This window comes from Lepisosteus oculatus, chromosome 10 (genome assembly GCF_040954835.1).
Source record: "Lepisosteus oculatus isolate fLepOcu1 chromosome 10, fLepOcu1.hap2, whole genome shotgun sequence".
Lineage (NCBI taxonomy): Eukaryota > Metazoa > Chordata > Actinopteri > Semionotiformes > Lepisosteidae > Lepisosteus > Lepisosteus oculatus.
The window spans coordinates 25,261,328-25,287,163 of NC_090705.1; the positions used below are offsets into that span (position 1 = coordinate 25,261,328).

Consider the following 25,836-nt stretch of genomic DNA (forward strand, 5'->3'; position numbering starts at 1 on the left):
AAACTTGCCTTTCACATTGCAGTGGCTACACAGAAATGAGCACAGCCACTTTTTTATTTTGATGCTCTCTTCCTCTAGCAATTACAGTAAGTTGTAGATCGTGCTGCAAAGTCTAGGTTTTTGGCATGTATCCACAACCTGAGTAAGTACTCCAAGGTGCTTCCTGCAGCACAATTCCTCTGGACAATAGCCACTCCTGGAGTGCCAAAGTGCACAAGCACACTGGGCCAGTGACAGAATAGTTCTGCCAAATTTTCCAATTTTTGACATTTCTGAGCTTTAAAGTCAAATAATTGTGACACGTAAGACATAACAGGAGGAAAAACATCAGGCTCAGTTAAGGTAGCACAAGAACTGACTTACAATCTATACGGTTTTAATAAATTGAATATTGTTTTATTTCTAAAATCCTGACATTCACCAAAATATGTGCTCGTGACTCATGCTACGTTTTCCTCAATAATATTCACAGAATACAATCCTATTCCAAACCAACTATTCTACTGGAGTCCACATTTAGTCCAGATCTTGCTTCTGTTCTTCAACACTTGTTAATAGAGCATCCTCACAGACGTTTTACTCTTAAAATCACCTACCATATATACATCCATTCATTTTCTAACCACTTCATTCAATTCAGGGTTGTGGAAAAGCCAAAGCCTATCTTATCTAATGACAGGCACAAGGTGGGATACTCCCTGGATGGGACATGAGGCCATTGCAGGGCACACAAACAAAGATACACACACTCACACCTAAAGCCAATTTCCCCAGAAGCCAATTAACCTACCAGTATGGCTGTGGAAAGAAACTGGAGCACCCAGTTAAAACTAAACTTAACAAGGGAAGAACATACATACTATCTCCACGTAGATAGCACCCCAGGAATTGAACCCAGGGTCGCAGCACTGCAAGACAGCAATGCCCACCACTTCACCACCATGCTACCTATCACATATACAGTACATATGAAAAAAGAACTTAAGAACCAACGAAGATGTTACTGTATGTACTTGATTTCAAATAAACAAATATCAATAATAGTTTCAAATATTCTCTGCCTCAGACACTACACTGAGAATTGTGGTATTTCCAGACACTTAACACTGTACTGGGTAAAAAAGGGCAACTAGGTTTCCCTAACCACAGTGTGTTTAAAACATACTGGTGTGTCTGTTGTAATGCTTGATGGAGTTCTTTAAACTACCAAACTGTTAAACTACCAAAGCCTTTCTGTTTATTCACAAGACCAAAGTTCTCCTCTGTTTCAATGAGAATGGTCAAATGCAGACTCATTTAGTTCTTCTCTTTGCTCCTAACTCTCATTGCAAAAGATGAGATACAGTACAGACATAGCACATGGCAGAAGCTGTCTGTCTTCAGAGAAAAACACAGTGGAAAGTCAGGTTAAATTCCATAGTTCAAGTTTGGCAATACACAAGGCACAGTTTAAAAGACATGATTCATCTACTGCCAAAATACATTCTGGTGTGTGAAAAGACTTACAATAGGCTTGAAAAAATGGGAAAAATGGTCCCTCTTTGTTAGAATAAAAAAATATTAGATTGCTGTTTAGAATGGGAATGTTTTTGCTCATTTTTACTTAATACAGACCTCACGTCTCCACCTAAATTTGGAAAACAATTTTACACTATAAAACACTTACACATGTCTAAGGATCAGAGCCAGCAAGGCCTATCACAAGGCTTTAGCACGTGCAGGATTGTTGTGAAGACAGATTCGAGTAACCAAGAGCAACTGGTCTAAAAACTTCTTTCCTCTAGTGTCCTAAATATACCAGATAATCTTGTAAGAAAACAGCTTACGTCAGTCAGGGAAGGTTAGAACTATAGACAAGGCACCTAAATCTCAATACCTGAAATGAAGTCTATGAGACTAGATGGATGACTTGGCCTAATCCCTTAGTTTGAGGGAAGTGTACTTTTAAGACCTATTTAGACACGAGATGTTTTTAATTCCAGTGTTTGTGCCAAATTTAAACTGGTTAAAACAGCTCTTTTTTCCCTTTCCTTAAGGAGCATGTTACATAACCATGATATTTATTTTTCTGCTGCAAGCTTACAAGCATGTGGACAGCCCTGTCACACCCATAGGCTAAATAATGAGATATCTGTTTAAACATCAGCTGACACGGTCAGATTCATAAAAACGAATCATAATTTAAACTCTTCATAATTAAATAGGGTCTGCAAATAATAAAATGTTTTCCAGTCAAATTACAATAACATAACAGAAATGTATTTAAAAAGCAATGTTTTATCATCATCAATAATCACGCAAAATAATGATGACTATTAAAAATTATTATTACAACTACTACTATGACTACTACTAAAAATAATGACAGAAACACAGGGAATGGTGACACAACAGCTCTATTTCTTTACTTTCTTGGGGACTGGTTTGGATTTATAAACAGGAAAGGATTCAACATAATGCCTCCAGAAAAAAAAGGAAAATTTTATCCATACTAGAAGTTTCCAGTGATAAAGTTTATCTTAGTGTAAACTAACTAATCTAGCTACTGTAGTCTCTTGGCAGTGGAGTAAAGAGAAGTGTATTGAGAAAAAGGAACCAAGATATACAGTAGAGCTCAGATCCAAAAAACAACAGATAAATCCATAAACTTATCATCATTTAACTCATTTTAACTCACAGGTCTGAATGAGAACATAAAATCGATTGGTTTTGGTGTTGGGGAGTCGGAATCTGCTTTCTGATAGGAGTAACTGGAAATTATTAAACAAGGGGTGTGAAGGATCATCACAGATGGATTTTGCTTTACACAATACATGTAAATGATATATGGTGGAGAGGGCTGGAAGATCAGCTTAAGTCTTCTCAGATTCAGGTTACCAAACCAGCAGATCAGGGTAAAGTTAGAACAGATTCAAGAAGAACTGGTAGAAAAAAACCAACAAAGAATCACTGACCTTAAAATACTTAGGCTTCCTTAAGAAAAAAAGGCAATATAAACCAGCAATATAGCTACTGTAATTACTTTTAAAATCACTCCCATCACCACTCTGCGTTGACGTTTTTCCATCTCAGGTTTTGATGAAGAGGAAAAGGAAAGGGCTGAAAGGCTAGAACTTTCACATTGTAGTGGGTATACATAAATGGGCAGAGACATCTCAGTCTGTCTTCCAAATCTGCATGTGGTCATTTACAATTTCTCTTTGCCTTGGCCACTTTTTTATGTTGACTCTCTCTTCCTCTGGCAATTACAGTAAGTTGCAGATCATGCTGTGAAGTCCAGGCAGGTTTTTGGCATGTATCCACAACCTGAGTAAGTACTCCAAGGTGCTTCCTGCAGCACAATTCCTTTGGACAACAGCCACTCCTGGAGTGCCAAAGTGCACAAGCACACTGGGCCAGTGACACAGAATAGCTCTGCCTAATTTTCCACTAACTTTGAATTTTCTTAACATTAAAAATCAAATAACTGTGATACTTAAAACATAGCAGGAGGAAAAAATATCAGGCTTAGTTAAGGAACCACAAGAATTGACTTACAAACTATAAATTTCTAATAAATTTAATTATTTTTTTTCTTTATAAACATAATATAATGGTATTGAAGTGAAGGTACGGTATTAAAGTTATGTATGTGAAACTGTAGCATAAAACTTGACATTCACAAGAATATGTGCTCATGGCTCCTCAGTAACATTTACAAAATACAGCCCTCTTCCAAACCAACTATTCTAGATGGCTCCTTATCCAGATCCTGTTTCTGTCTCCCAACATAATAATCCCTATATACTAATGGTGAGCAACCAGTGGTCCAGGGACACAAGCAACCCTTGGAGATAAAACAAGGGATTCAAAAAAACAATTTCCATTTACACATTTTAAATATACATTTGAAACATTTGATCCTTGAAACATTTTAAAAATCCTTATGCATAGGTTAACACTTAAATGCATTAAGGATGCAAAGAAACAAGCAGAGGTTCATTTCAAGTTGAAAAGTAGTACTTTTTAGAGTAGAATGAACTCCTAATTTTTTCCTTTGAAGATCTATAAGTGTATACATTTTTTTAAGTCAGAGGTCTTACCTAGCTTGTATAGGTTGTTTCGAAAACAAAACAATTTAGAAAGCCAGATTCAGTACAGCAATACTCTAAGTTTTCCAGAACGCCATACTGCATGTGAATAGAACATCCCTGCTTCCACAATGGAACGCTTTTTACCTATTTGTCCTGGCACCTGTTTTCCTCGGAAGCGCAGGCAGAGGGAGACATTGAGACAGTTGAGATGTTGGGACCCATCATGACATTGAGGTGTTGTGATGTTAATGGAGGTGGGAAGGAAGATTGAAATGTCCACTGTGACAACAGGCCTTGATCTGTAGCAAAAGGTGAAGCAAAGGGATCAAACATTGATCTCCACCACGTGTGAGAAAAGGACTAATTTCTGAAATATTACATCTGTAATTTGGCACATTTTTGACAGAAAGTCAGCAAGAGGGGCAAGAAACACAGGTCAGATCTTCTTGTAATGGACTGTTCAAGCAACTGAATGACCAAAAACAGAAACTGAAGAAAAATGTCTTATCTTCTTTGCAAGAAGTCCTGACAGTAACAAATCACTCACCTAAAGAATACTGTTGGGTTTTGTTTAAGTGAAATGTGAAGTACTATCAGATTAATCAGCTAAGATAATAATAAATAATAATTGCTTACATTTATATAGCACTTTTCTGGACACTCCACTCAAAGCACTTTACAGGTAATGGGGACTCCCCTCCACCACCACCAATGTGCAGCCCCACCTGGATGATGCGACGCCAGCCATAGTGCACCAGAACACTTACAACACATCCGCTATTAGCGAGGAGGAGAACAGAGTAATGAAGCCAATTCATAGATGGTGATTATTAGGAGGCCATGACTGGTAAGGGCCAATGGGAAATTTGACCAGGATTCCGGACTTACACCCGTACTCTTTTCGAGAAAGGCCCTGGGATTTTTAATGACAACAGAGAGTCAGGACCTCAGTTTTACGCCTCATCCAAAGGACAGCATCTATTTTACAGTATAGTGTCCCCATCACTATACAGAGCCATTAGGACCCACATAGACCACAAGGTGCTGGCCCCACTAGTACCTCCAAATCTATCATCTCTAAACCATGAGTCAAAATCTATAGAACCAATAGGAAGGGATTACAGGAAACAAATTCAACAGTAACATCAATTCACTAAACAAAATTAATCTGTTTTTTCCTGGCACCTACTGCCAGTAACTGTGCATTTTGTAGAACAATGGTTCCACTGTGGAGGAAACATAATAAAATTGTTGCAGTACATAATAATCTGTCCACAACCATCTGGCTCCAGTGAATAAAAAAACTGAAATTTCCTGTTATTAAATATCGATTCATTCTTTACACATACAGTCTAGTCTGCAAACATTATTTTACACACTCAAACTATACTACAGTTCTTATGTTCTTATAAAGCATGGTACATTTAAAAAGATCTGCATAGATCTGTGATGTTTAAATGCAATTAAAGTACAGCCAAGACGTAAGCATTGCCATAGGACATGAATCTAAATTTGTCATAGTGCAAAAAGACTTGACCACAAACTTTGTTAAAATTACATATCTTGTTTTTTTTTTTTTATCAGGTAATAAATTATTAGGAAAGAAGAATAGAAATGCTGAAGTCTTATTTCCTGGTGAGCCTCAGCTGTCATGTTGGTCAGGGAAGTGGCTGTTTCATGCCAAGAGTCTATGCTATCACTACCCTGCATTAGCAGGGCCTCCAGGTAAACTTTAGAGGGCTTTCTTAGAGCTGAGCTTTCTTCCAAAACACCACAGTTCCTTTTCTATAAATTCCACAAATTTCCAGAAAGGAACAATGTAATAAAGTCCCCGTGAAACATCTCATCATGTTTTAACAGAGCTGTAATGTTACGACCCCAAGTGTCTAGGGGTATAGGGGTGTAACATTTAGGATAATTCTTTTGGAAGCAGGTGGGTTTTGGTGAGGGACTAGGAAGCGTGATAAGGGTAAGGAACTAGAGTGGTGCCAAAGAAAAGAAAATAACAAACAAAATGGAGCTGGCTAGGACAGTGAGGGAAAGCTAACCTAACTACAAAAGAAAACCCGAAACACACGGTCTTCGGCATCTTCAACACCTTAGCTAACCTGCACTGACTACCCAAAACCATACAAGACAAATGGCACTCACTCGTACTAAATTAGTGTACTAATACAAAATCAACTAAGTGTGTAAAGTGCACCCAACAACCTAAACAAACCTTATATACAAAAGTTCACACAAAAAACACAAGTAAACCAGGAATACAAATAAGGGAAAACAAGAGTAATCAACAGGAGCAGGGTACAAAAGAACACAAAAGTTGAACATGTAACACTGTGACAAGGTAATGGCAAAACAAGGATGAACACACAAACAAACGAAAGTACAAAGAAACTAACAACAAAGCCGAAGCAATAACCAGAAGCGAAGCAAAGCAAAGCAAAGCAAAGCGATAACCAAAACCAAACAGGACCAAAGTCAAACAAAAGGCCCCTCCTAGCTGAAAACCTCCATGTTACATGCTGAACAAGATGCGTTCTGATTGGCTGAGAGCTAACTGATGATGATGTCATACTGAAAGTGTGGTGTAATGGTGGGCCAATGGGGAAGGGAGAACAATCAAGGGTCAGCAGTGTGGACATAACAGAAAAAACACACACTGGGACGTAACAGTAGGAAACAGTATTTCACTGTTGTGTTGAATGCTGAATGTTGTTTGTATTACTGTAGTGTATGTACTGTTGTTGTATCATTGTCATAAATGTTATATGTTTATGCAGAAGACAGATTTCCTCAAAGACAATAAGGGTTAATTAAATTTAATTTTTCATATATAATGTTGAAGATCTTAAAGGACAAAGAAACTTCCAGAAATTAGTAAACTGAAAGCTCACCTCAGCAGCACTACATTATCCGACATAAAGGCACCAATAGTAACATCTGCAACAGAAAAAGTATGACAAATGAGAAACAAAAATTTGAAGTATTTTCTTTTGACTTCAGATACTGTAGATTTTACATTAATGCGATAAAATAAAAAAATAAGAAAAAAGTTCATTCACTGTTCTTTCAGAAAATACAAAACAGTTTATTTTACAATAGCAAGGAAGATAACTACTTTTACAATTTTTGATTATATATATTCTATAGAAAAGGTACTATCAGTCATCTCTTTAAGAGAAATTAATTAATTAAAATTAGACATGCCTGTATTAAAGACATCAGAATCTTGTCCCCATGTATCCTGTTCTGTTTAGACATCTGTTGAAGTTCATAACAATACCCTCTTTCTGGAATCCATTGCCTCATGTAACAATATTGTTGATGTTATATGTACAGTAACTGTTTGGTGTCATCTCGCTGCACAAACACTTAAATACCTCTTTTACCTAGTCATTTCAGCCATACCTTTCTCTGGAATAGAGGACATCCTTCATTCTACCTCTAGCACACAACATTTACAATGTGAATATCATCTTATTATCAAATAAGCTCACTACAATGGGTTAAAGAGGTACTATACCACACAAAAAAATACATTTCATATTAAAAAATATGTATTTAACCATATAGTCATATTATGATTAGAGTGTTTTTGTGGGGTTTGTGCAGGAAATAATTAACCAAATTAAAGAAGGGGAAATTTAGGTCAGAATATATTACTTGCAGGTTGATTAGGGATCCTACCTTCACTTCTGAAAACTGCCTTGATCTTAGACAGGACCTTGGTTTAATGTGTCATTAGAAGACAGTATCTCCCACAAAACCTTGCCTTCTCTTACCACACTGGGGAAACGGGTCTGTAATTTCAGGCCTCATGGGTAGTGTGCCAGATACACACTAAGCATAACTACTTCCCTCAATAAACTGTCTCAGATTAATATTAAAAATGAATTAATAATCTAGAAGACCTACCTGACTAATAACATAGATAAAACTATTTATGAAAAAAATTAAATTAATTTAGTTATTTATGTTAATACATCTGTTATATCAGTTATTTCACATTGCATTTCACTTTTTATCACAGAAAAACATGGACAGAATTTGACAAAAAGAACCAAAAGCCCATGACCTACAAAGTACATTTGCTGTTGTAATTTATTACATATAAATCAAGTTCAAGATCAAAGAAGAAATTTCTTCTTTGAAATCTATTTTTTTATTTTTCGTTGTTCTAGTATTTAAAATCAAGACACTCTGGTCACCCCACACAACCAAACCACACTTTTCTAATATATGATGGAGTCGTCATTATTATTCATCAGACGTACGTAAGGTGGAATGATCTGAAAATGTGCTTATGAATTGGTTTGGACCAATGGCAACAGTACAATAGCATATGTTCTGTGTTTGTCCAAATGCTTTGAAATGAGTAAGGGTAACTACTGAACCTTCTGTGCTTCACTGTTTTTATGAGCAAACAGATATGGATCAAGTTTGCCATTTGCTGACTGAGTGGGGTTCTGAACCAAGACCCTTTTCAACTATTTCATTAAAATTTACATAAAAGCAATTGGCCAAAAATCATTGTGTTCTTTTGGACATGGTTTCTTAGGGTGGGGTGTGATATGGGAGGTTTTCTATACAACAGGAATAATAATAATGTGTGTGTTAAAATATCTGGAAAATTATTTTCTGAGTAGCAGCACTGTAAGCATATGGCTAACTTCACCACCACTTTCCCAACAGTGAAAGTCTGATGCTCTATTGAACAGAGCTAAAAGAGACATCTCTCTGTACTTACCTGGATACTCATTTCCATCCATATCCACATTCCCTGATATTGACTGACCAAACATCCTCAAGGTGGGGTTGATACTTTGGCCTGAAAGTCTCTGAGGAATAACACAGGATTAAAATTGGTTGTTCATTGTACAGATAAATTATATTGTAGCCCCAGACGGCACACTTTAGCCATGCGCACACAAGGCGAGCTGGGAACAGCGCCTGGGGGTGGGACTACGGGACTACTATATAGTGGGGCGGAGGCTGGGAGACGGTCTCTTCCCTTCGTGTCTGTGTGTTAGTGAAGGTACAGCGGTGTAACCCCTGTCCTTGTGTGTGTACCTTTCCCCAGTTTGAGTTAATAAATGTGTTGTTCAACCCCATTCCCTGAGTCCCATTCCTGCTCCATTCCTTGCCGAACCTGAATTCGTTACAATATCATATTCATGCAATGCATTGCAAGGCTGCAAGAAAGATTTTGCGATCAAATATTGGTAAAACTGACTGATGTTATTTTCTAATGTATCGTAGAAAATACAGGTGTTTCAATCTCAGGCTTCAGCGAAAGTCTTAGATTGAGAGGCTAAAACCATTAAATCTTCCCCAGTCTTGAACACAGAGGCCTACCATTGGACCTGATTCAAGTATTCACAACCCTCAAAGCCACTGGAAAAGTCAACTCAATGAACTTCATCAGAATCAACAGGGAAATAGAAACCAGAAGACACAAGTGGAAACTATGTGGAAGTGCATTTAAAAGGTATTGTTACATCAAGTGTTGCAGGGGTGATCTGGAACAATCTATCCAGTCAAAAAAACATGTTTTTTTCCTAAAAACAGCCTGATGAGATCCTTGAATAAATTAGCTTCTATTAACTATTTGCATGGTCATATGAGCTACTGTAGATAAGTCACATAGGCTCCTCTTATTTGTAATGTTACTACTGTTCTAATAACTACAGAGCTTTACAAAAATATTCTCCCTCCTTTCAACGATATCCCATTTTGTCTCATAACGTCTGAATTACTTTATCCTTGGAATTACCAGGCTTCTATGAAGAAAGTGAATCATTACAAAAATAGCTATAGATTCACTCGTGTCTTTTTTCATGGTTTTGCAAGCTCTGGCAAATGTTTGTATCCCTGGCAAAAACATAAATAAAATGCATAAGCAGTGAGCATAGCCAGAACTTCATTCACATGAAAATGATTCTACTTTTCTCTCTTTTTCTCCAGAGCTTAAAGTTTTTGTTGTACAATTTCAATTCAATTCTATAGAATGTACAACACACATAATGCAACTCTGTACAATTGCTTTTATTAAATATTTTAAATGCATGTTATTTTTTACAACATAAATGTAAAAATTACTAAGTCTCACAGCATTTTTGTATTAGATTTGGAAAATGAGGAGTAAATAAACAAGGCACACTGGCACATCCTTTGTAACAGCAGTGTTATTTAGTCATGTTTCTTTCAATAACAACAAATCTATTAAACTCGATAGTGTGATTCCAAGGATTCTAGTTCTCCATTCAACTTAATTAATAATCGACTGGCTGTAGGTAAACCTAAAAACCTCTAGCCTGAAGACTGATAATCTGATTTACAGTAAGAACAAGCAGGCAATGGCTGGCTCTGTCATTTTTGCATAGACCCAAAAGAATTGTTACTGGATACTCTCAAACGAAATGCTATACTTGTATGTAAAAAGTAATGAGTACCAACCAGCATGTCTAATTTAAATAGGAAGTTCCTGAACCTATAAAACAGAACTAAAAGAGACATCTGTCTCTACTTTTTCTTCAGTGTTGTCATGTACAGTCAAAGTCAGGAAAAGTGATTGTTATACAGGATGGAATTTAGGTACAATTTTCTTTTAAGGTGAATACTTGATTTGTATACTCTCAAACAAGTATATTTCAGCATCAGTTTGTTTTTCACTGCATAACATATTAGCTAGAGAAAATAATATGTTGACTACTGTGAAGTACACAAGTCCCAATCCTGACATAAGACAACACAGAAGAAAATCTCATAATATGATCATCTGTTCACAAATGAGTCGATAGTTTGTGAAATTGTATGGTACTGTACATCAGAACATTAGAAACATTGAGAGAAAGCCATTTGACCTGCCATGCTCATTTAGTTCTATTTCTCTGTAGTCCCACAGCAAGCAGTTTTTTAGACAGTGAAAAGTCACAAGATGACATCCTCTTGAAGATGGAAAGAGTCAATTTAGTGTAGCCAGTCAAATCTAAAGGGCGTGTCGAGAATTGAGAGAAAACCCAAACACCCAGAAAAGACTCAGTTCAGCATGAAATTTACAACCACATGTTTTCAGTTGGGTGGCCTGGAGTGCTGTTTGTCACCTTGTCAACCAATTTGAAAGCCACAGTCTTGATACATGTCCTTCTTCATCTGTTTTTTCTATTGCCACAGTGAATACAGCACCCACACTGTGTTCCGCCCGACTTCTGTGGCTGACCATAACTGCATGTCTCACAGTGAGGTTGATGTTTCTCCAACACACATGTTCTCTCTGCTACAAAACCAAACAACTGTATGTGTCTTAAAAGATTGTCTTCGTAAACATCAAAATGACATTAAGATGGTATTTTTTAGCAGGTTTCTACTCACATTTGATAGTGTGAAAAAATAGATGGGTTCAAAATGTTCAAAAAACTAAACATTGCTTTTATAATATGCTGAGACAGAATCATGTGGAAAAATGCTCTTGAGCCGATAACCTTTTCTTTGCAAGGGTGAACACAGCTACATGGCCTGGAAGACGTCAATACTATAGGTACCTCTAGCATATGAGGCTCAACACTGAATTCAAACTTCTATAGTATAGAAAAGTTTGCATTGAACACCTTTCCTACCTATCTTATACTGGATATATTAAACACGGAAAATAAATTAGGCTAAATCTAGAATAATGGCATGACATTAACCAGCTTATAACTCACACATTCCAAAACCATGTGGCTTCCTACTGGATGGACACAAGGCACCTCAAACAGAACAGTGCCCTCAAAGGACACAATATAAAATCTGATGTTGACACATGTGTCAAAGTTTGATCTTAACAAGCCATTGACAAAAAATACTTTTGCTTATCCGTTTTATAAGGATAATTACCATAGAGTACTTTGTCACTATCCCATCAGCATCACCGTGATAGATGTACACTGCTCCTGCAAAATCGTCCTCCTTGGGAGCTCCTATAGCAACATCTGTGGATGAAAGCCAATGAAAAATAAGAGGGGGCACCCTGATTCCAATTGGGAAACACATTTGCTCCCTTTGCCTGCTAATCCAATAAAACCATGTTTGTTTTAAATACAAGTAGTGCTCAGATAATTCCTTGTTAAGTTGACCTACAGACACTTTATGACTGTTAAGCCTCATATAAAGTGTGTAACAATTTGATTCACTAAAAACAGGGGTGTTAGACCCAGGGAACACGGTACATTAACTGCCAAGAAAGGCTGTTTAGAATTTGCAATTTTGTGACAAAAAAAATTGTCATCCTGTAATGTTTGTGAATTTATATGCATAGCTTTGGAAATCAAAGCTTTAGTTTTATGTGACTAAATAAATATTTTTTAATTCTGGATAATTTAATACACATTAAGGAATAATGTCACACAGAGATGTCAAAGAAAGCATCTACACATCAGAAACATGCAATTAATCGTAAATGTTATCTATAGAAACAGCATTAAAAGACCAGAATCCAAACTCTGATGTGCAAAAGATTTTACGATGTTCTAGCATTTTAAATAAAGGACTATAGGGAACAGCCTTTTTTACATTATACAGTGCCTTGCGAAAGTATTCGGTCCCCTTGAACTTTTCAACCTTTTGCCACATTTCAGGCTTCAAACATAAAGATATAAATATTTTATTTTATGTGAAGAATCACCAACAAGTGGGACACAATTGTGAAGTGGAACGAAATCTATTGGATTTTTGAAACTTTTTTAACTAATAAAAAAATGAAAAGTGGGGCGTGCAAAATTATTCGGCCCCCTTGCGTTAATACTTTGTAGAGCCACCTTTTGCTGCGATTACAGCTGCAAGTCGCTTGGGGTATGTCTCTATCAGTTTTGCACATCGAGAGACTGAAATTCTTGCCCATTCTTCCCTGCAAAACAGCTCGAGCTCAGTGAGGTTGGATGGAGAGCGTTTGTGAACCGCAGTTTTCAGCCCATGTTTGGGATCATTGTCTTGTTGGAAGATAAATCTCTGTCCCAGTTTCAGGTCTTTTGCAGACTCCGACAGGTTTTCATCCAGAATGGTCCTGTATTTGGCTGCATCCATCTTCCCCTCAATTTTAACCATCTTCCCTGTCCCTGCTGAAGAAAAGCAGGCCCAAACCATGATGCTGCCACCACCATGTTTGACAGTGGGGATGGTGTGTTGAGGGTGATGAGCTGTGTTGCTTTTACGCCAAACATATCGTTTTGCATTGTGGCCAAAAAGTTCGATTTTGGTTTCATCTGACCAGAGCACCTTCTTCCACATGTTTGGGGTGTCTCCCAGGTGGCTTGTGGCAAACTTTAGACGAGACTTTTTATGGATATCTTTGAGAAATGGCTTTCTTCTTGCCACTCTTCCATAAAGGCCAGATTTGTGCAGTGTAAGACTGATTGTTGTCCTATGGACAGACTCTCCCACCTCAGCTGTAGTTCTCTGCAGTTCATCCAGAGTGATCATGGGCCTCTTGGCTGCATCTCTGATCAGTCTTCTCCTTGTCTGAGCTGAAAGTTTAGAGGGACGGCCAGGTCTTGGTAGATTTGCAGTGGTCTGATACTCCTTCCATTTCAAGATGATCGCTTGCACAGTGCTCCTTGGGATGTTTGAAGCTTGGGAAATCTTTTTGTATCCAAATCCGGCTTTAAACTTCTCCACAACAGTATTACGGACCTGCCTGGTGTGTTCCTTGGTCTTCATGATGCTCTCTGCGCTTTCAACAGAACCTTGAGACTATCACAGAGCAGGTGCATTTATACAGAGACTTGATTACACACAGGTGGATTCTATTTATCACCATCAGTCATTTAGGACAACATTGGATCATTCAGAGATCCTCGCTGAACTTCTGGAGTGAGTTTGCTGCACTGAAAGTAAAGGGGCCGAATAATTTTGCACGCCCCACTTTTCATTTTTTTATTAGTTAAAAAAGTTTCAAAAATCCAATAGATTTTGTTCCACTTCACAATTGTGTCCCACTTGTTGGTGATTCTTCACATAAAATAAAAAATTTATATCTTTATGTTTGAAGCCTGAAATGTGGCAAAGGGTTGAAAAGTTCAAGGGGGCCGAATACTTTCGCAAGGCACTGTATGTGTTAAATAATAAATAAAACAGAAATGGTGACAATAAGAAAAGACAATAAATGTGCCACAGAACTCTCTAGGTGTCACTAAAATTACAATAGCTCCTCTTCTTTTGGATTTGGAACAGTGAAATGTGTTATTAACCAACTATTCAAAATTCACTATAATCCATAGAACACACAGCATAAAACAATTCTTTAAAACTCATATTCTCAAATACTGTATTATCAAAGTGGGATGCATTATAAGAAAATAAAAAAAATACTCTCCAGAATTTTGCTATTACAATAAATTCTCATGAGGAATGACTGAAGGCCTGCTATGCTGGACCAAGATTATTGTGTCTGGCAAAGTCATCTTTAATATCCATAGAAAGCTTTTACATGACACTTGCCAAGACTAAAACAAGCTCTGCCAATGAACAAACCAGGTGTCATTTTAGGATGACCAACTGGATGACTTAATTATAAGGTGTTGTTATATCAAATAAAGCTTTTGCCACTCACTCTTAAAACTGTGCAAAATATATGTAAAAATAAAAATGTTAAAGGTTGTAAGAAATTAAAAATAATGACTTCAGTTTTCTACAATGCTAGACATTTTTGATAAATATACAGCATGTAAAACTCACAAGCATTAAAAGAATGAGTAAAAGGTACTGTATAGACTGACCTGGGAACCCATCGTCATCAATATCTCCCAACACAGCGATGCTCTCACCAAACTGGGCATTGAAAGCATTGTCACCTTTCAGGATTTCTCCCTCCTCCAGCACACCCTGGCACACAGAGAACACAGGAGTAAGAGCTCAGGCCAATGAACACACAGCTGGCTTTGTGCTGCACAGGTCTGGCACTTCACTGCTTGCAGAAACACCCACTTTTTCAGGGAATCACCAGTCAGAAGAATGTGTGGTCTGTGCTCAGTGTCAAGCATAATAGCAGATATGTAAAAGAAGGAATTCCAGCTCTGGATTCCACTTCTTTTCTTTTTTTCTGGCTAAGGAACAGGGCAAATTCTATTAATGTAATTTATTAATTCTCCCAAAATATAAGTAATACCCTATTAAAGTAATAATTTCTTTAAACTTTAGTTTAATATATTGTATAAAATTTTCCACGTTATGACAACAGTGTTCATTTTTAACCAGGTGCCAGTAAAATATATTTTAAAATGTAAAGTAATTACTTTTATACCAAAATACAGACCTGCAAGTAATGAAATTCTATGCTTAATTATGTATTGGATTATATGTATATTATTTTCCAAACTAGTTCCACAGTACTGTAAATCAGTGATTCCCCAGCCATGGCCACACCAGGGAGATCTATACACCAGTTCCTGTGATTTCCCAAACTAGAGATGGTTAGTGGTACTGAATGGGAAACCACTAGATGACAGATTTTGCATACCAAGATTTGTTTTAAAGAGTGAAATTAAAATCTACATGGCTTTATCAAAAATTGGCTTTATCCTCAAGATCTCATGGCTGGTGGTTTTAAATGGCATATTATGACACAGATCAAGCTTACACAGGCAAACCTTCTAGATGTCAAACAGAAGACTTACATTGCCTCTCCCATAGAAAACGGACACTTGTCCCTCGTCTCTGATCTCGCTGAACATGGGAGCACCAACCAGCAGATCTGATAACCCATCCTGGTTCAGGTCAACTGCACATAAGGATGAGCCAAAGTAAGAGCCCATCTGGAACCAAGCCGAGCCACAACAGAGTATTCAGTCAGATTACATGCCAAGCAAAAAAGGTACTGTAGCAAACTGTAGCAAACTGCTCTCCTGATTTTTTGCCATTACTTTCACTTCAACATTATTTGCTAGCATTTGTTTCGTGTTTGACTTTAAGGTATAGAACAATATATTTTTCAGTTAGTAGTCTGGGAAATATTACCACAAATCCAGCCAACAAGTGTTTACCCTGAAGTTAGTATTTAGTTTGTCATTTTTAGTTTACTTCCAGCTATTATTCCAACATCAAGCATGAACTCAGCAGGGAGAACGTGTTCTGAACTAGAATGTTTATTGAGCACTTTTCAAAGCACATGCTATTCTTTTACTTAATTTTTGGTTTTGGGAATGCTCCCTTGTACAGTATATGTTGTATAGAACTGGTGTGCATGGTAAGTGCTTACAAAAAGACAATCTCTTAATGATTTATGGATTACTTTTTGAGAAAGAATTGTTACTGTTTGATCAATTCCTTCACCTATATCATGGTGTTTTTCAAGGAAATCTATCAGTTTACTCCTCAGTGATCCCACATATGACTAACATCATTTCTAACGATGTAACAAACAAAAAAATAAATTGAAATATTTTTGATTCAGTGTGTTTGCTTAATTAGGCTAAACCCATCAAATTGACAACACAGAACTAATAAAGACCCAGAAGTTATAGAACAAAGCGTCACATGAAGTGAAACATTTGACATCTGTTAGGTTATCTTCCGTAAACTGAAGTTCTTGTTTTGTCACTGAAGAGGTAAATACACTCAGCTGATAATGTCAAACTGGAACAAAATGGCATGACTTCCACTTTTCTGTGGCTCTTTCACAAACAAAAACCTCTTCCCACCACCAAACCGTTTCACAGAGAATCAATTTATCACATTTCAAGGCTCAAAGTATTGATTCTGAGACACATTTTTCTGTGACTTTCTTTAGATTGAAGTAAATGAGAAATGGCATCCACTTTACTAGATATACTAGCACATACATCAATTAACACGAAGCCACTTTTTTCTAGTAACCCAGTTCCTACCCTGGAATCACAGGGCAGCACTTCAAGTCTAGGAAGGGTAAGGAAAAAAACTAAAAATCTTGAGTAAACCTACATGAAAGCAGGGAGAACATGCACACTTCACACAGAATCAAAAAAAGTACCCAGAATCTGTGAGGCAGTAGCTCAAACCATCATGACACCATGTGTCACTCATACTGACACAATGTTAGAAAACCTCACAATTGTATTTTAAAGTGTTATATTCCAGTAAACATTTGTAGCTCATCACAAAATGTGTACTAAATTGTCCTTTCTAATTTTATTGTTCTTTAAAAAAATATACTTCTCAATTTTACTACTGTTTTTATAATACAACTAATAATAGTTGTATTTATCTATTATCTATCTATTTATTAAATTACCATGGCTTTCATGATGAATAATGATGAATCTTATGAATCTTCATCTATTTAGCAGATACTGTGTAGAAGCATAATGCAGATGACATTATAAATTAAAAATCTACAGTTATGAATGTATTGTAAACAAATTAATGGGAATAGATTTCACTTTGATATTTTTGCCTACCTTTTTCCCTGAGGCTTGGAAAATCTTCACAAGAGAACCTCTTTCAATTTTGAAAATGTAAACCTAAAACAAATGGAAACTAAGCAGTATAAGTTATAATTGTTTCAAACTGATATGCATCAAACTTTGATTGTATTCTTATTATTTACATTTTATGAGTCTCAGCAGTGACTAATTTCCAGTATTTTTGTGTGCAAAACTGGGCAAACGTTTCCTCGTGACTAAAGTAATGTGCCACACTTAAACTCGGACTGAAATGACACTCTAGCAGTGCAAGCCTTAGGATAGTATTACTTGCAGAAGATGATCCTGCATATTGCAGCTTATTTAGAAATCTGTAACTGTGAAACTAAATCCTATGGCTTCAGGCTTCAAAGAAACCTAAAATATACAGTTAGATCCAATTATAAAATGCTAATAAAGGTGCAAAAAACATTGTATAGCATTTCAGGTATTGTTTGTGCAATTGAAAACTCAATTTCTTGACACAGGGGTTTATAATAATATCCACCTTTCCATTAGCCCCATCCCTTGGTGCTCCCCCAACAATGTCTGTAGCTGTGGGTGAAGAGAAGTGGCCAGCCGTCAGCGCATACCCTGAACAGACAAGAGAGGGAAAGAGAGCAGGACTGTTCAGCAGCTGGTCCATGTCAAAGTGTTAGGGCTGGATTCAGTGACTTGGCCCCTATTTGAACACCACCCAGAAACCACTGAAACCCTGGGATCAATCCCTACCTCTGCAAGAGCCTGAAAATAACTCACTAAGCATGGGAATTGAGTGACTCAGATCTGTATTTAGCAACACGGATGGAAAAAAGTATAAAAGAAGGAGGGGTACGCAGTGATGGAAAAAAAAAGAAATGGCAGTTAGAAAGGGGTGCACCTCCCTAAGTTATGTTACTGTCCCCAGACAGCCATTTCACTGCTGTACTGTATGTAAACCTTGTTCATTTTTTCTCTTTTTACTCTTTTGTTATATACATGTATTATTTGTTGGTTGGCTTTCTTTATATTGTCTGCTGCTGCAAGACACATTGCCCCTTGGGGATAATAAAATCTCACTCTCTCGAACTGCTTCAGTTCCTTCTTCTTCAGGAGCAAAGATAACTAGAACAGAAATCAATTCTGAAACTTCGCATGCTGTTACAGCTTTTATCCTATATTTAAGTGGAAATAAATCCTTAAATTATACTGTATACTCTATGATATATTCTAAAATATGCAGGGGATGTTTTTAAGAACACATTAATGTAAGTACCACTGTTTAACAAGCAGTAGAGTATACAGTATGTGACAGTTATAAGAGATATTATTTCTTAAGGAAGTCTTTAGCAATTATCAAATTTAATTATTAGCGTATGGAAAGCACGTACTGTAGCAAGGGCGACTGCTGAATATACTGTACATCTTCTGTTCATATAGTAGAGAACTTCTATATTTTGAAAAAATTGTGTGTGACGAAGTCAGGAAATTACAAGAGGAACTGAGGGAAAGGAAAAACTAACATTGAGCCATACAAAACATTTTTTTTTAAATATTAAAACCAGCCATAATGTAAAATAAGTTAAAACTGACACTGACAGGCTACTAATTGCCAACTTATAATAAACAGTTCTTGAAGATTTATTTCCTCTCACAAAAAAGCAGTGTTAGGATTAAATAACTGCAAAATAGCAGTAAATAGTCCATCTTACCTAGATAGCTGTATCTGCTAGCTCCAACTTCATTCTCTTTCAGGTTGTAAGAGGAGTTTGAAGTCAGGTTAAAAACTTTGATGGTGCCAGTCCAATAGTAAGATCCTGGAGCCCCCATGACCACCAGCTCCTACATGAAAACCACCAAAACAATGAGCCATAACCCCTGGCAGAGCCAGCTCACAGGAGGTATATCCCTGACAGGGCAAAGACACTGAGGTAGGAATTGTGGAAAGGAGTCAGTCTCATACCACAGCAAATCAATTTAGTCCTTTTAAAAGCTGCTCTTTGATGCTAGGTGTAAAACAGTAAAAGTAGATATGCGTGACAAAATACCATATTTAGACAAATTAATAAAAAAGATTTGGTTTATTATAGTGCATTTTTCAGGGCTACCTTTCTATATAATAATTGCCAATTACCTTTTTGGTTGATTTTTCATAAAGAAGCAATACACCACATTGTTATCTCTGAAAACTACAATTGTATTTGTTTATTTTAATATTTTGGCTTTTGCTTTGCTGTAGAAATACAGCATGTTCTTGACTGTGAAATTAGTGAGGATTTGGTAAGGCAGATTATCAAATATTAAGTCAGATTCTGATTTTGTAAGTGTAACCTTCTTATTTTTATATGCAACAATATAGCCATGTAAGGAGCTGAAGAACTGAAGAATACCCATTTTTAATCACACTCTTGTAGTTATTCAATTTTACTTGGTGACTAGAATTTGCTTTTTGAAGGACTACTGGCTTGTTCCTGAAGTAATGTGCCAGAATAACAACTTTGCAAACCTTATCTTGAGGATAATGAAATTAAAAGTGGCCCAACTTCATGATAAACTTATTTGTAATTACTCTGCAATTTTACTTTGGGGGTGTTACGCCACGCCCCCAGAGGAATCGGCATTCCACCTCACATTCCAGAACAGTTCCCAATTAGCCCTTTTCCCCAGCCTATTTAATGCTGCCTCACACTCTTCCCGGTGCAAAGTATAAGCGTTTTCCTGGCTAGAGTCTCATTGTTATTCGCTACTTGGTTTGTGGCTTATTGACCCTGGTTTGTTCTCCGTCTACGTCTCCTGGTTTCGGTTTTGGTACTTTTGCTCTCGTTCTGGTATTGACTTTCGGTTTCCTTACGGATTATGGCTCTGCCTCTGGTTATTTGTACTTTAGCACCAGCTAGTTTACCTACGGCTTTCAGACTTCAGACTGTTCTTTCGACTACATCTTTTGGAGTTTGCCCTGGTTTTCTGCATAGGGTCCTCACTACTAAATCCTAACAGGGGGCCTTTCTAGGTGAGTTTTATTAACTAACGTTGATCACAGCTGATAAGAAAATGGGTATTGTGCAGGACACTTTATGTGAGAGCTTTATTGTTCTGGTTTCTTTTCAAGCATATCTGACTGCTTGAGTTCCTAGCAAAAATATGCTGTTTTAGTATTAGGGATGTACAACAGACATGGTGTGCAGTAACATAAACTTTATCACTCTGTTGTGATATTCTCAGCTTGTTTCTCGATTAACAGAATAGATTCCTCTATGAAAATTGCTGATCTGAATGTGTGAGTCCTCATGGTATCAACAAACACAAACTTTCGTTATCTCTAAACTGGACAAACTTCTGTATGAACTTACAGTCATTTAATTCGGTCATACAGAATTAAAAATTATGACTATGTACATTCAGCAAAATACAGCTATTTTGCATTTTGATTACCCGGAGAGGGACTGATAAAGACTAATTTTACAAAGCATCTTGATTCCTCATCCACTGAACAAAAATCTGGTAATTTTGATGGCGAAGAGGCCCATATAAGGTGATGATAAGGTGATGGATTCAACTCAGTGATAACAGTCAGACAACAGAGGGACAAGAAGAAAGGACAGGGCAGTGAAGACATAATAAAGATTGAAATGGGGTGAGAAAGAGGGCAATAATGAAAGAAAAGGAAGTCAAGGAAATGTAGAAGTGAGTGAATGGAGGACAGGGTTAAGAGGGCCAAAAGACAAAAGAAGTGGAAAGGTTAAGAAACAGGACAAAAAATTCTCCTGAAATCTACTGTTCCTGTGAAAAAGAACCTGCCAAGTATAAAGAAAAAAATGCATGTGGTGTCTGTAAAATTATAGTGAATACTCTGAATGGTTATGTTAGGCCACCCACTTGCTTTTGCTGTGTTCAATGTTCTCTGTGTTTCAGATTGCTGATTTGAAAGAAGATTGTTCGTGATGTAATCCTAGTGAGTATATTTGGCACTTGATTTTATAAAGTAAAAATGCAAACAATTTCCATTATAAATAAGGGTTCAGTTTCACAAAGAATAAAAATTTTACCTCTGATCTCTACCCCACACATTATATACTGCATACTGAATACCCTTCACAATTCTGATCACATAATTTTTTAACCACAATACATTTTCTGTAACTTTCCCATGATCATGTATTTTTATGCAACCACTGTGATACCTACCCAGTTACTCTAAACTGTCTCTTCTAATCAGAGCTGATTTTAGCCACCTTATAAGCCACCTTCCTTTTTCATTCATTACAAATGTTTTAATTCTTAACATTTACCATGTAGTTTTTTTATACCTGACAATGTCATGATGTTTTATATATTTATTATATTTTAATTTTACTTTTTATATACTATTTTGTGCTGTGGTTGTGTTACAGTATAAAGCGTTGTAACAAGGCTCTTTGTAAAATACCCTGAGTTGATGAACATTATGAAAAGGCACTTTTTCAGAATAAATACAAAAATGTTTTCAAAGCACTCCTTTTGAACCTGTATTTTTTCCCTAAAGTTAACTTTTCTTTAATTTTTTTTCAAACTTTAGCTATGTTAACCGACAAGGTATTGATCCAGATTTCCCAAACAACACCAGGTCTGTGTCTGGAAATGGGGCCCGCTGTTATTAGTCTGTTAGGTAATGTACTGGAACAAGAACCAAGCTCTGAAATTTCTTCAAGTATAAGAACAACATTAAATAGAGTCCAGAATGACATCTTGATGAATTCGATGCACTAATGAGAAAGAAATTGTACAGTGTTTTATCAGCACAAAGCTTAAATAATATTATTTAAACACTTTCTACACATAAAACTAATTAGTGCTGAAAGCTACAGTACACTTCAAATGTTCATGACACCACAGCCAAAAATAAAAGTTGTGTAGTAATATGTAGAAGATATTTTTAAGGTCTAATCCCGAATTCCTAATTGCTTTCAAGCTACATACCTGTTACTAGGAATAATACTCTAGCATCAACTCTATACATGGTAAGATGCAGAGAGTGAGCAGTATTAAGTTAAAGAACAGTAGACTGTATCGGAGAGCTCAAGCCATTACAGACCTCAGTAAAAAATCCTGCTATTCCAGCCTGACATGATCCATGCTCTTCCCCATATTTCTTCTTATACTCTACAAGAAAAAATAAACCACAAATTATTTAACTGTAAGTCATGCCAGAATTTTCCAAGCCAAGATTTACTGGAATTCTTCCTCTGTTCCATATGGAGTCAGTCAAAGCTAGTGTTGTATCCAAAAGGAATTTGGGCTAAAAAGCAGATTTAAAAAAAAAGTGGTACTGTATTCAACACACATTTGCACTTCTGGGGCACAGTCTCATGTTACAAACAATATTAGGCTTGGATCGCCACAGGCTGCTCATTACTTATAGAACATATCACAACAGAGCACTACAAATAGTGGAACTGGCAAACCATTTAGGAGATAGATGTCAGGGAAAGGAAGGAAGTGAAAGGTTGGCTAAGTAGCTTGAGAACTGAATGTCATTGAATTCTTCCTTTGTAAAAAAAAGTTTTTCAATGGGTCAAATTTTCTGAAACTTATTAGCACCACAGGGGAAAAAATGATCTCGTTTATATGAGATAGTGTTGCATTTATACTAGAAAAATATCTTGTTTTTACAAGAAAATTATTGCATTGATACAAGAAAAGTATCTTGTTTATATGAGAAAATGATTGTGTTTAAACCAAATAGTTAATTTTTGAACAATGTTGCCTACCATATTAATACACTATACTGCATTGTATTGTGTATGCAATAATATTGTCCTGTGCAAAGTAGCATTGGCTTTAAATAGAATATCATAACATTTCTAAAAAAAAAATAATCTACATGAAGTACAACACCATGTCAGTAAGCATTCCCAGGTTAAACGTACTATTCTCAAGATAATTTTCTCATATAAACGCAATAATTTTCCTGTACAGTATAAATGGGATACTTTTCTCATATAAATGCAATACTATGTTGTTTAAACAAGATATTTTTTTCTCTGTGGTGGTAATAAGTTTCCGTACAAATTTAAAATAATGTGAGATTTCTAAACAACTTCTTTTAGGATTCTAGCACAAATTGGACCTTACTGTATATTTCAATTACATTTACAAATATGCATATTATTACTCAAAGTCACACTCAAGTGCTCATAGTCCTGCTGGGATTTTAATATTATTGTTGGGTAGAAAAATAAAAATAACTAGCTATTATACATTTGAGACAAAACGAGTGACTGCAAAAACACACCTTCTATCATTTATATGATTTTCATGTGATATACATCTTTATACAAAAATCAATCCATTCATTACGTCTATTCCCATTAAAACTGTTAAGTAATGATAATGTATCAAACTGTACTTCGGCAAATGGAGGAAAAATGACAAAATCCCTGAAAGAAAGTTAGAGTGCTGAGCTGAGCTGTTTACTCTTGTTTAAATATATTGATATTCAGGTTTTAGACCTGACAAGAGATATTACAGATATTAAGATATTACAACTGCAGAAAGCATAATGCAGATTACACACCAATTCCTTATTCTAGCTGTTATGTGTAATCTGCTTCATCTTGTACATGTGAAGAAGAACTAGGGTCTAATGGAGCACCTGTGTACTCACTACACAGCTGGCAACTAGCAAGTCAATGTATGAACTGTCATTATTTTAAATAAACTAGCAAGGTCTAATGAGCACAGAGTTATTTCTAATTGGTTTAGTGCTCATAAAAGGAATTACAAAATTATCAATAAGCCATGTATCCTGGTGAAGGTTAAGAGACGCACAACTGCTCTTCCCCCAGACAGGAAGCCCATCTATCATAGGGCCATAGAAAAAGGGACAGTTTAGAAACAGACAATCAAACCTACCCAGCATGTCTTGGGATGGAGAAAGATAAGACAAGCTCTCAATAAAAATGTATGGAAACAGAGGTAGAACAAAGTCACACAGATGCCTATAGGTATTTGTTTATTATTTTAGTCAAGATTTTAACCAAAACAAAACATTCAAGTTATAAACATATCCATAAAATGTAACTATATAATAATGTAATATAATTACAATAATATTTATAATAATCTAGCAAGAATACTTCATTTATTTTCCTTCTCTTTGTATGACTATAAAGTATGCAATACATAATATATTTATAAATACTTTATAATATAAATGATAATTCATCCAGGAATCTCAAAAAATGAATTTTATTTGAGCATTCATATTAATGGAAATGTCAACTTCTTTTCCTAACACACCTCTACACAGCTTTGAGATCCTTTGAAGGTTTTGTTTCTACACTTTCTAATGTTGAAAAGTCACATTACATCACCTCACTGCAGAAAAGCAATAAAATATTAATTTCTAATTTTTAAAAAAGTTTAACTCATACTACTTAAAGAATACTTTAACCCAGTGAGTTTAACATCAGGGAATTGGATTTAAAAGGGACTTATTTCAGAATACACAAGAAAACAAAATTCAGAAAGCAAATCTGGTTTCCTGAAATAGTATTAGAGAAAGAAAACAGATTTTTGAATCTCATTACAGACTATATGACTGGGTTCCTGAATCTGGTTATTCTGCATTTGGAATAAAAAAGGATGCGAAGTGCCATGTAAACATTGTGCCTTTTTCTTCAGGCATCCTTGATTAGAATTTTCTTTCAACACAGACCTAGATAAAGTAGTTTACCTTCATAGCAGGGAATGAGTGGCTTGGTATTGCCTTGAAGATTGGGGGAGATAATGGAGCAGAAGCCATGAGGCAAAATTTGCTCGGTCCCATAGTAAACATTCTTCCAGCGGTGAGCACAGGCCTACAACACACAGGACCACACACATCAACACAGTTTAAACAGGATCTCAAAATGAAAAGCAGTGTTGGGAAAAGTTATCTGTTACAGTCACAAGTAACTGGTGTGAGGGATTGTTTTTTAAAATGAACAAGAAGCTGGAGGAAAATAAAGTAACTGGTTACAGTGAGCTCTGGAACTTGTGTGTAAGTTAAGGCAATACATAACCTCTTAAAAGCAATTTCTATCTAAAAACAAATGGTATCAAAGGAACATGCATACTGTATGACCCAAAAAAGACAACTGAAAGACAAAATATCTATTCTATCAAACAATGAATAAGCTATTCCTCTGAGATCTTGGATCAATCTTTTTCTATACACAGTATCAATTATGATTAATCATAAATTATATTAAAATATTTTACTGTAGTATTATTCTTTCCAGATATTAATTTTATGATTCCATTCATTGCACATTGGTGGTGGTGGAGGGGAGTCCCCATTACTTGTAAAGCGCTTTGAGTGGAGTGTCCAGAAAAGAGCTATATAAGTGTAA

General features: G+C 36.1%; 1 protein-coding gene across 1 annotated transcript in view; it reads right to left on the minus strand.

Annotated features, from left to right (window-relative positions):
- itga9 (integrin, alpha 9) overlaps positions 1–25,836 on the minus strand; it is a 140,293-nt gene that overhangs the window by 98,286 nt on the left and 16,171 nt on the right. Inside the window, exons 4-14 of the mRNA XM_006635723.3 lie at positions 25,179–25,302; positions 22,536–22,603; positions 19,177–19,306; positions 17,994–18,079; positions 17,483–17,545; positions 15,725–15,862; positions 14,828–14,933; positions 11,952–12,046; positions 8,824–8,914; positions 6,971–7,016; positions 4,218–4,372 (exon numbers count right to left, since the gene is read on the minus strand). Of these exons, the coding sequence (XP_006635786.2) occupies positions 4,218–4,372; positions 6,971–7,016; positions 8,824–8,914; positions 11,952–12,046; positions 14,828–14,933; positions 15,725–15,862; positions 17,483–17,545; positions 17,994–18,079; positions 19,177–19,306; positions 22,536–22,603; positions 25,179–25,302 (1,102 nt within the window). The remainder of the gene's footprint in view (positions 1–4,217; positions 4,373–6,970; positions 7,017–8,823; positions 8,915–11,951; positions 12,047–14,827; positions 14,934–15,724; positions 15,863–17,482; positions 17,546–17,993; positions 18,080–19,176; positions 19,307–22,535; positions 22,604–25,178; positions 25,303–25,836) is intronic.